The sequence below is a fragment of the Ornithorhynchus anatinus genome, chromosome 2 (genome assembly GCF_004115215.2).
Source record: "Ornithorhynchus anatinus isolate Pmale09 chromosome 2, mOrnAna1.pri.v4, whole genome shotgun sequence".
In the NCBI taxonomy this organism is placed as follows: domain Eukaryota; kingdom Metazoa; phylum Chordata; class Mammalia; order Monotremata; family Ornithorhynchidae; genus Ornithorhynchus; species Ornithorhynchus anatinus.
Window position 1 is genome coordinate 163,008,656 of NC_041729.1, and position 12,167 is coordinate 163,020,822.

Consider the following 12,167-nt stretch of genomic DNA (forward strand, 5'->3'; position numbering starts at 1 on the left):
GTAGAAAGAAAATGGGCTTGGGAGTCAAGGGTCATGGGTTTGAATTCCGGCTCTGCCACTTGTCAGCTATGTGACTGTGGGCAAGTCACTTCACTTCTCTGTGCCTGTTACCTCATCTCTAAAATGGGGATTAAAACCGTGAACCCCACATGGCACAACCTGATCACTTTGTATCCCCCCAGCGCTTAGAACAGTGCTTTGCATGTAGTAAGTGCTTAACAAATACCAATTAAAAAATAATAATAAATACTATAGACTTACTGACTCTTCTCCCAAGCTTTTAGTACGGTACACTGCACAGAGTAGGCACACAATAAATACCACTGACTGAGAACATGGCGGGGAGATAAAAGACTGATCAGGGAGCATATCTTCTAGGAAAGGTGATTTTAATAAGGCTTGGAAGGTGGGGAGAGTGGTGCTCTGTCAGCTATGAAGTAGGATCTGGCTTCCGGTCCCTTCACTCCATAGAAACCACCCTCTCATAGGTCACCAATGATCTCCTTCTTGCCAAATCCAATAGCCTCTGATCCATCCTAATCCTCCTCAATCTCTCAGCTGCCTTCGACACTGTGGACCATCCCCTTCTCCGGGAAACAATATCCAACGTCAGCTTCAGTGACACTGTCCTCTCCTGGTTCTCCTCCTAGCTCTCTGGCCTCTCATTCTCCTGTCTTCTTTGCAGGCTCCTCCTCTGCCTCCCACTCCCTAACTTTGGGCTGGTCCCTCAAGGTTCAGTTCAGGGTCCCCTTCTATTCTCCATCTACACCCACTCCCTTGGGGAACTCATTTGCTCTCATGACTTCAACTACCACCTCTATGTGGATGATTCCCAAATCTCCATCTCCAGCCCTCATCTCTCTCCCTCTCTGCGGTCTCGCATTTCCTCCTGCCTTCAAGAAACTCTACTTGGTTGCTCGTCTGTCATCTCCAGCCTAACGTGTCTAAAAGAAAACTCGTCTTCCTTCCCAAACTCTGTCCTCCCCCTGACTTTCCCATCACCGTAGATGGCACCACCATCCTCCTCACTCTCATTCAACCCACATAGTCAATCCATCACTAAATCCTGTTGGTTCCACCTTCACGAAATCACTAAAATCCACCATTTCCTCTCCATCCAATCTATTACCAAGTCAATCCAATCACTTATCCCCTCCCACCTTGATTACTTTATCAGCCTTCTTGCTGGACTTCCAGCCTCTTGTCTCTCCCGACTCCAGTCCATACTTCACTCGGCTGCCCAGTTCCCTTTTCTACAAAAACTTTCAGGTCATGTTTCCCTACTTCTCAAGAACCTCCAGTGGTTCTCCATCCAACTCCAATCCAACAGAAACTCCTCACCGTCGGCTTCAAAGCAATCAATCACCTTGTCCTTTCCTACTTCACCTCACTACTTTCCTACTATAACCCAACCCGCAAACTTCACTTCTCTAATGCTAAACTTCTCACTGTATCTCGATCTTGTCTATCTGGCCGCCAATCCCTTGCCCACGTCCTGCCTCTGGCCTGGAAAGCCCTTCTTCCTCAAATCCATCAGACAGTTACTCTCTTCCCTTTGAAAGCCTTATTGAAGGCCCATCTCTTCCAAGAGGCCTTCCCAGACTAAGCCCCCCCCTTTCCTTTTCTCCCACTCCCTTTCGCTTCGCCCTGGCTTGCTCCCTTTATTCGTCCCCCATCCCAGACCCTCACCACTTATGTCCACATCTGTCATTTCTTGATTTCTATTAATGTCTGTCTCCTGCTCTAGACTGTAAGTTCATTGTGGGCAGGGAATGGGCCTATTTATTGTTCTATTGTTCTCTCCCAAGTGCTTAATACAGTGCTCTACAAACAGTAAGCGCTTAATAAATATGATTGAATGAATTGAAAGAATGAATAAAAAATATGAAGTGCTAGAGTCCAAAAACTACACTTTCTTGGGTGTGGGGTCGAGGCTTCATTTAGACTTGAAATGCTGTCCTGAAAATCATGGTTCTTCAAGTGAAAGAAACCTCATTTTTACTGCTTTTTTACTCCAGTATTTATCTGAGAAGTCACTTCACTTCTCTGTGCCTCTGTTATCTCATCTGTAAAATGGACTTGAGGACCGTGAGCCCAGTGTGGGAAAGGAACTGTGTCCAATCCAATTACCTTGTATCTACCCCTGTGCTCAGTGCAGTGCCTGGCACGTAGTAAGCACCTAACAAAAGCCACAATTATAATTATTATATAAGAAAGATAATCGTAATTGGATAGTAACTTGAATCACTCTGACTCCTCTCTCGTCTCCTTCCCTTTTTTCCTTATGTTGGCAGGAAACCTCTGGGCTGGGACCCGAAGAAGCAGAAATGTCAGCGCCGGAACTCCGAGTCACAGAAGAATGGGGAGACCCACTCGATCTCAAGGAGTAAGTTGAAATTAATGCAAATCCTCATTCTACCCAAGGAAAAGCCAAAAATACACACCCGAAAGTTCTCTAAGCCCCGCCAGATGGAACGGAAGTCGTTCATTGCCTGACCTTAGCATAAGCCTGGTGGTCTACTCGTCTGCTTTTTTTCCTTTATCCCATTGTAAACTTCTTGAGGTTCAAAAACCATGGCCTAGTGGATAGGGCAGGGGCCTGGAAGTCAGAAGGATGTGGGTTCTAATCTCGACTCTGCCACTTTTCTGTTGCACAAACTTGAGCAAGACGCTTCAATTCTCTAGGCCTCAGGTACTTCATCTGTCAGATGGGGATTAAGACTGCGAGCGCCATGTGGGACGGGGACTGTGTCCAACCCGATTAGCTTGTATCTACCCCAGTGCTTAGTACAGTGCCTGGCACACAGCACTTAACAAATACCACATTAATTATGATTATGATTATTATTATTACTTGGCATCCTTCAGTGCCACTAACAATGCTAGGGACCCTGAGGGGGTTCCTAGGGTAAGTGATGGGGGTGCGATTTACATAAAAAGGTGTTTGATTGAATGATGAACGATGGCATCCCAACAACCCGAATTGTACACTCCAAGCGCTTAATACAGTTCTCTGCACATAGTAAGTGCTCAGTAAATACTATTGAATTAGTGAATGAAATCTACCAATCCCATAGAAGGAGTTGAACTACAACCCAACATGGTGCCATCTCCCCATGATTGGTCTCTGGCAGTCACGTGGCACAATCTGGCACTCACCCTCAAAGCCAATATTGTGATACAACCCACATGTGTCCCAGGTGGAAGACACTATTTTATCATTATTATCATCATCACTATTACTATTAATATTATTATTCATTCATTCAATCATTTTTATTGAGCGCTTACTATGTGCAGAGCACTGTACTAAGTGTTTGGAATGTACAGTTCGGCAACAGAGACAATCCCTGCCCAACAACGAGCTCACAGTCTAAATGGGGGAGTCAGACAACAAAACAAAACAAAACAAGTAATCAATATCATCAAAATAAATAGAATCAGGGATATATACACAATTATTATGATCATCATTCAGGAGACTGTCGATCATGTTTACCTGAGTGCTTACTGTGTGTAGAGCACTGTTTTAAGTGCTTGGGAGAGTACAGTCTAACACTGTAACAAATACATTCCCTGCCCACAGCGAGCTTACAGTCTAGAGGGGGAGACAGACATGAATAGAAATCAATAGATGACAGATCTGGACATAAGTGGTGCAGGACTGGGAAGGGGGGTGAGTAAAGGGAGCAAGTCAGGGTGACACAGAAGGGAGTGGGAGAAGAGGAAAGGAGGGCTTAGCCAGGGAAGGCCTCTTGGATGAGCCTTCAATAAGTCTTTGAAGGTGGAGAGACTGCCTATTTATTATATTTGTTAAACACTTTCTATGTGTCAAACACTGTTGTGTATATATCTATGATTCTACTTATCTTGATGGTACTGATTCCTGACTACTTGTTTCGTTTTGTTGTCTGTCTCCCCCTTTTAGACTGTGAGCCCATTGTTGGGCAGGGATTGTTCTCCAACTGTTGCCGAATTGTACATTCCAAGCGCTTAGTACAGTGATCTGCACACAGTAAGCGCTCAATAAATACGAATGAATGAATGAACTGTTCTAAGTGCTGGGATAGACTCAAGTTCATCAGGCAGGATACAGTCCCTGTCCTCCATGGGATTCACATTCCAAGGAGAAGGGAGTAGGATTTAATCCCCGATTTATAGGTGAAGTAACTGAGGCACAGAGAAGTGAAGTGACTAGCCGAAAGTCACACAGCAGCCCCGTGAGGGAACCGGGATTAGAAGTTCGATCCTCTGACTCCCGGGCCCGGGCTTTTTCCACTAGGTCACCCTGTAAGCCAGAGACCATCTCCTGAGCTTCCACCATGAGGCCTTTCGCTCTGCCTCCCTCCCCCGCTATGGGCGTCAGCTCCAGAAGAAGGGCCCGGGTGGTCTCTGCTCCTCTCCCCCACTGTAGCAATCAACTCCAGAGGAAGGATTTACCACATTAATCCAAGCAATTTTCCTCTCCCACCTTGATTACTGCCTCAGTCTCCTTCCTGACCTTCCAGCCTCCTGCCTCTCTACACTCCACTACATACTTCACTCTGCTGCCCGGATCATTCCTCATCTGTAAAATGGAGATTAGACTGTGAGTCCCAAAGGGACAACCTGATTGTTTTGCATTTACCCCGGTGCTTAGAACAGTGTTTGGCTCATAGTAAGCACTTAACAAATACTGAGAGGCAGCATGGCGTAGTGGATAGAGCATGGTCTTGAGAGTCAGAAGGAGATGGGTTCTAATCCCGGCTCCTCCACTTGTCTGTTGGGTGACCTCGGGCAAGTCACTTCTCTGTGCCTCAGTTACCTCATCTGTATAATGAGGATTAAGACTGTGAGCTCTATATGAGACAACCTGATTACCTTGTATCTACCCCAGCGCTTAGTACAGTGCTTGGCACATAGTAAGCACTTAAAAAACACCATTATTGTTATTATTATTTTCCTGCCAAAGCATTCAGGTCAAGTCTCCCTACTCCTCAAGAACCTCCAGTTCTTGTCCGTCCACCGCCACGTCAAACAAAAACTCCTCACCGTGGAGTTTAAAGCCGTCCATCACCTTGTCCCCTCCTACCTCACCCCGCTACGCTCCTACTCCAACCCGGGCCATACACTTCACTCCTCTAATTCATTCATTCAATAGTATTTATTGAGCACTTACTATGTGCAGAGCACTGTACTAAGCGCTTGGAATGTACAAATCGGTAACAGAGACAGTCCCTGCCCTTTGACGGGCTTACAGTCTAATCGGGGGAGACGGACAGACAAGAACAATAGCAATAAATAGAAATAAATAGAATCAAGGGGATGAACATCTCATTAAAACAATAGCAAATGAATAGAATCCTCTAATGGCAAAGTGTACCTCATGGCGGGTATCCGTTCTGGAGGAGACCCCAGGCCCTTGTTCCAGGTCAGAGTCTGCTCCTGAGGAAGAGTCCCAGGTCACCTTCGAGCCCGCTCCCGCCTCCAGGAGCACAGATCATTCATTCAATAGAATTTATCAAGCGCCTGCTGTGGCCAGAATACTGTACTAAACACTTGACTGTAGGCGGCCCCCCAGTCAGTGGAACTCAGAGCATGCGGAGGAAGGCAGTGTGGGAAAGATTATTTAGGAATGATCTATTCTCCCAGTTTCAATTATTGGAAATTAATCAGTAGAAAGTCCCCTCCTTCTGACTCTCTTTCGTCTCTCCCTGAAGCAGGAGTTGGTCACGGGTCAGTTTTTATTGAGATGCCTGTTTACTTCTTTTGATGTGTATGTATCTCTAATTCTACTTAGTTATACTGATGCCTGTTTACTTGTTTTGATGTCTGTCTCCTCCCTTCGAGACTGTAAACCCGGTGTGGGCAGGGATGGTCTCTCTTTATTCCTGAATTGTACTTTCCAAGCCCTTAGTACAGTCCTCTGCACACATAAGCGCTCAATAAATACGATTAAATGAATGAATGAATGAATGAATGAATAAATAAATAAATGAGTGAAAGAGTTCCCACCACATGCTAACTACTGTCAGCATGAGAAGCAGCGAGGCGCAATGGATAGACCCTGGGCCTGGGAGTCAGAAGGTCATGGGTTCTAATCCCAGCTCTGTCCCTTGTCTGTTGTGTGACCTGAGGTAAGTCATTTCACTTCTCTGTGTCTCAGTTACCTCATCTTTAAAAAATGGGAATTAAAAGTGTGAGCTCAATTTGGGTCAGGGACTGTATCCAACCTTATTAATTTATATCCACCCCAGTGCTTAGAGCAGTGATTGGCATATGGTACAAGTACTATTATTATTACAATCCCAGGCATGGAAGGAGGATGATTGAAAATTGTACCACCCGACTTAATCGGTGTGAATTAAAGGAGACTGATTTTTTCAGATCTGTTCATGATTCTGACCATCCACTCAAACACCTGAACTTCATTTCTATTTTAAGCCAAATTTAGCTTCAACAAATAGAGTTCGTACTACATTGTGATGAAATGGCAGAACAAGAAGAAAACATTTAAAAACTTGCAACTTAACAGAAAAGGATATCTCTTGTGCAACCCTGTTGTATTTTCCTTTAACCAAGCCTGTAGTACAATGCTCTGCATTCAGCAACTGCTCCATAAATATCAATAATTGATGGGAACTTTTTAATGGTGTTTGTTAAGTGCTTACCTTGTGCCAGGCACTGTACTAAGCATGGGGATAGATACAAGCTGATTGGGTTGGACACAATCCCCACCCCACACGGACTTCACAGTCTTAATCCCCATTTTACAGATGAGGGAACTGAGGCACAGAGAAGTGAAGCTATTTGTCCAAGGTTACTTGATTGATTGATTGATTGCTTAAATATATTGTTAGCAGGAGGAAACTAAGGTACATAGAGAAAACTAAGGTACAAAGAGATTAAGTGACCTCCTCACTTCTCTCAGGTCATCCCAGGTAACAATTTCAGTCCAACCATTCGACAATTTTTTTGAGTCAGAAAAGGTGCTGAATTGACTGAATAAACAAAGCAATCAATCAATCAATTAATCAATTCAATCAGTTATATTTATTGAATGCTTACTCTGTTCAGAATAAGCACTGTGCACACTCTACACACAGAAAGCATTTAATAACTGACTGATAGAACACTGTACTAAACGCTTGGGAGAGTACAATAGAACAATAAACAGACACATTGTCTGCCCACGAGTTTACAGTCCTGAGGGAGAGATGGACATTTATAGAAATAAATGAATTTCAGATCTGTATATAGGTGCTGTGGAGCTGGGAGGGAGGGGTGAATAAAGGGAGTGAGCCAGGGCGAAACAGAAGGGAATGGGAGAAGAGGAAACGAGGGCTTAATGAGGGAAGGCATCATGGAGGGGATGTGCCTTCTTTAAGGTTTTGAAGGTGGGGAGAGGAATAGTCTGTCAGTTATGAAGAGGAAAGGCTTTTCAGGCCAGAAGCAGGACAGGAACAGAGGTCGGCGGCGAGTTGGAATGAAATGATCAGGGAGAGCAAGAGCTGGTAGAAAAGTATGGAGGTGTGGAGGGCAGCACTGAATACGCCATCCATGAAGCAATCCTTAGAGGCCGCACGCTTCTTGGGTGCCTTTTCTGAGGCAAAAATCCTGTCTTCCTGGAGTTGCTTTTGATGTGGAGGAGGATGGGCAACCACTGGAGGTTCTTGAGGAGTGGGAAACATGGCCTGAACGTTTTTATAGAAAAATGATCTGGGCAGCAGAGCGAAGTAGGGACTGGAGAGGAGAGAGATAGGAGGCAGGGAGGCCAGCAAAGAGGCTGATAATAGTAATCAAGGTGGGAAAGGTAAGTGATTGGATTAACGTGTTAGCAGTTTGGATGGAGAGGAAAATTATCCAGGAAGAATAGGAACTATAAAAACCTAGTCAACTTTAGAGTAAGCTACAGTGTTTCCTGCGGCAAGATCTCCTCATTACCTAGGAGAGTAAAGGTTAGTTATGGTAACAATAATCCCTTATTTATTAATTGATCAATCCATTAAAAAAACATTTATTGGGCACCTACTGTGTACAGAGCACTGTACTAAAAGCTAGGGAAAATATAACAGAATCCATATAAATGAATTCCCTCCATATACCAGAAGGAAGCAGCATGACCTAGTGGAAAGAATCCAGTCCTAGGAATCAGGAGGACCTGGGTTATCATTATTGTTATTATTATGATATTTGTTAAGTGCTTACTACGTGCCAAGCACTATTCTAAGAGCTGGGGCAGATACAAGGTAATCAGGTTGTCCTGTATGGGGCTCACGGTCCCAATCCCATTTTCCAGATGAGGTGACTGAGGCACGGAGAAGTGTAATGATTTGCCCAAGGTCACACAGCAGACATGTGGAGGAGCTGGGATCAGAACCTACGTCATCTGATTCCCAAGACCAGGCTCTTGCAACTAACGCATGCTGCTTCTCTGACCCCAGCTCCGCTACTTGTCTGCTGTGTGACCTTGGGCAAGTCACTTCACTTCTCTGTGCCTCAGTTCCCTCATCTGTAAAATAGGGATTAAAACTGTGAGCCCTCTGTGGGATGTGTGCTGTGTCCAACCTTCCATCTACCCCATCCTGGTACATAGTAAGTGCTTAACGAATACCATAAAAAATACCTCTGGAGAGAGCTAAAATTAGATGCTCGTTATGTATTAAATGTTCATGAAATAAATTCAGCTGAGAAAATTTCCGCTTTGGCCCATTTCTGGCTAAAGCTGTTAAAATGCTCCTTTAGGATTGTAGAGTTTGAGATGAGGAAGGGAACATGGGTCAAACACTCCCCCACCTTGCCCCTTCCTACCTCACCTCGCTTCTCTCCTTCTCCATCCCAGCCCACACACTCCGCTCCTCTGCCGCCGCTAACCTTCTCAACGGGCCTCCATCTTGCCTGTCTCACCCCTGACTCCCAGCCCATATCCTGCCTCTGGCCCGGAATGCCGTCTCTCCTCAAATCCCACAGACAATGACTCTTCCCCCCCTTCAAAGCCCTACTGAAGGCCCATCTCCTCCAAGAGGCCTTCCCAGATCAGGACCCCCCTTTCCTCTTATCCCACTCCCTTCTGCATCGCCCAGACTTGCTCCTTACATTCATCCCCCCTCCCAACCCCACGGCACTTACGTACGTATCTGTCACCGATTGATTTCTATTCATGTCTGTCTCCCCGCTCTAACCAGTAAGCTTGTCATGGGTAGGGAATGTGTCTCCTTATTGTTGTTTGGTACTTTCCCAAGTGCTCAGTACAATCCTCTGCACACCGTAAGCGCTCAATAAATACTACTGAATGAGTAAATGAATACAGTCTATACCCCTGCCTTCACACCTCATTAATCCCCTCGAGGCAGCTGAGAGATGAATCTATTTTGAAGACCTCCGGACACAGAGTTTCCACAAATTCCCTCCCGCACTCATTCCAGTGTTTAACCATCCTGTTGGGGAAATGCCACCTCCTCCTCCTTCTCTTTCTCCTCCTCCTCTTCCTCCTTCTCCTGTTCTCCTCCTCCTCCCCTTCCTCCTACCCCAGATACATGTATATATATATGTATATATATATATATATACATACATTATATACATATACATATACATACATACATTAATATCCCTCGAGATAAATAAATGGTTAATAACATAATAAATGGTTAATGCCTGTCTCCTCTTCCTCAGCCCCACAGTACTTTATGTCCATATTCATAAATTATTTCTTTCTATTAATGCCTGTCCCCCTCTAGACTGTAACCTCCTTGGGGGCAGGGAACATGTCTACCAACTCTGTTGCAATGACCTCTCCCAAGCGCATAGTACAGTGCTCTGCACACAGTAAGCGCTCAATAAATATGCTTGAATGAATGAATGATTGCTCTGCATACAGTAAGCGCTCAATAAATACCATCGATTGACCACCAAACCTTTCATCCCGGGTCTCTGACAAGATCTGAGAGCTATAGTCATTCATAGATCTTAGCTCTGAAGCAGCATGGCCTAATGGAAAGAGCCCAGGCCTGGGAGTCGGAGGACCTGGGTTCTAATCCCGGCTCTGGCACTTGCCTGGATGGCAAAAGTCCACAGTGACTACCAAGCCACTGTGCTGGTCACTGTCACTTCAGCACAGTATTTACACTAAACTCATTGTGCCTGTTATATTGTTCTGCTGAACTCCCCAAGCGCTTAGTACAACGCTCTGCGTACAGTAAGCGCTCAGTAAACATGATGGACAGTTTTGTGGTCATTTTGATCAGAAATCGCTTCTTTTCTAAAAGAGAACGAAAATTTCGTGTGCAGGAAGTGCCCACTTTCCATTGAGAGAGTAGGAGTAAAAAAGGAGCGGGGATTTTAATGGGGATGAGGATTGGGAGATGGTGGGCTTCAAAGAACAAAGAGGTCAGAAAGCCACCATTTTGGGTCTTTTCAACTCTGACTGGAAGTTCTCAGGTCTTGCCAGCGACCCGATTTGAGAAGTTTAGTGGCCAATCAATCGATGGTATTTATTAAGCGCTTTACTGCGTGCAGAGCACTGTACTAAACACTTGGGAGAAGTCGGTGAAACAGAGTTGGTAGACATTTTCTCTGTCCCCAAAGAGGTTACAGCCTAGAGGGGAGACGGGCATTAGTAGAAAGAAATAATTTATGAATATGGACACAAAGTTCGGTGGGGCTGAGGAAGGGGAGACAGACATTAATAGAAATAAATTAGAGACATGTACATTGATAATAATAATTGTGGTGTTTTGTTAAACGCTTACTATGTGCCAGGTACTGTACTAAGCACTGGGGGAGATACAAAGTAATTGGGTTGAACACAGTCCCTGTCCCATACAGGGCTAACAGCAGTAATCCCGATTTTTCAGTTGAGATAACTAAATCACAAATATATCTGGTATTTGTTAAGGGCTTACTATATTTGCCAAGCACTGTACTAAACGTTGGGGTAGATACAAGATAATTAGGATGGACATAGTTCATGTCTCACATGGAGTTCATATTGAATGAATGAATAAGTATTCCCTATTATACGAATGAGGGAACTGAGGCCTAGAAAAGTGAAGTGACTTACCAAAGGTCACACAGCAGAAAAGTGGCAGAGCCAATATTAGAACCCAGATCTTTCTGACTCCCCCGCCCATGCTCTATCCCTCAGGCCACACTGCTTGAAACTAGAACCCCCTGATGGGACAGGGACTGTGTCCAACCCGATTTGTTTGTCTCCACCCCAGTGCTTAGTACAGTTGTCGGCACTTAACAAGTACCACCGTTATTATTATTAACGTACACGTCCCTAATTTATTTATTTCTATTAAAGCCTGTCTCCCTGCCTCAGCCCCACAGCACTTCATGTCCACATTTATAAATTATTTCAGCGCTTAATAAATACCATTATTATCATTACTACCAACGTGGCCAAAAATGTCGCATCTGCAAAAATGTTGCATCTTCCCCGCAGGGCCCCTGACGGTGAGTTTTCCTTTATCTCTGGCAGCCGAACTTGGGTGGAATGCTGTACCTGGGCCACGGCGTCCCCACGGGATCCGCCTTCTGGGACCGGCCTCTCCTGCCTCTGCCGTGACCTCCGCCTGCCCAGTGGAGCTTCCCCCTCCTCCTCTGCCTTCCCATCCCCCGACCCCTTCCCTTCTAAACGCGAGCACCGTGAGGGATCAAGGTTGGCGTCGCCTTCCATCACCCTCCTACCTGAGAGTCCGGGGGGGTTGTGGCCGGGTTTTTCCCACCTCTTCCTGACAGAACAGAGGCTTAAGATGCTCCAGGACCTTCAGTGAGTTCTTCCGTCCCCGCGGCTGAATGGGATGGTCTCGGCCAGCAGCGGGGCCTAACGGTAAGAGCCCGGGTTTGGGAGTCAAGGGACGTGGGTTCTAATTCCGGCTCCGCCACCGGTCTGCTCCGTTACCTCGGGCAAGTCGGGTTGGATGCAATCCCTGTCCCACGTGGAGTTCACAGTCTCCATCCCCATTTGGCGGCGGAGGTGACTGCGACACAGAGAGGTGATTTGCCCAAGGTCACGCCGCAGACAAGTGGCGGCGGCTGGATTGGAACCCGGGTCCTCTTGTCTTCCAGGCCCAGGCTCTAGCCACTAGGCCATAACGCTTGAGTTTCTTGGGTAGGTTGGAAATGGCGTGGATCCATTTCTGTTCTAGCAATCTGGGTGAAGCTATCTGTCCCGGGAGACG

General features: G+C 45.7%; 1 protein-coding gene across 1 annotated transcript in view; it reads left to right on the forward strand.

The window, feature by feature from the left end:
• The window catches only part of LMNTD1 (lamin tail domain containing 1), a 115,799-nt gene extending 104,050 nt beyond the window's left edge, over nucleotides 1–11,749 (forward strand). The window contains exons 10-11 of the mRNA XM_029051538.2: nucleotides 2,295–2,386; nucleotides 11,465–11,749. Of these exons, the coding sequence (XP_028907371.1) occupies nucleotides 2,295–2,386; nucleotides 11,465–11,551 (179 nt within the window). The 3' untranslated portion in view covers nucleotides 11,552–11,749. The remainder of the gene's footprint in view (nucleotides 1–2,294; nucleotides 2,387–11,464) is intronic.
• The last annotated feature ends 418 nt before the right edge of the window (nucleotides 11,750–12,167 follow it).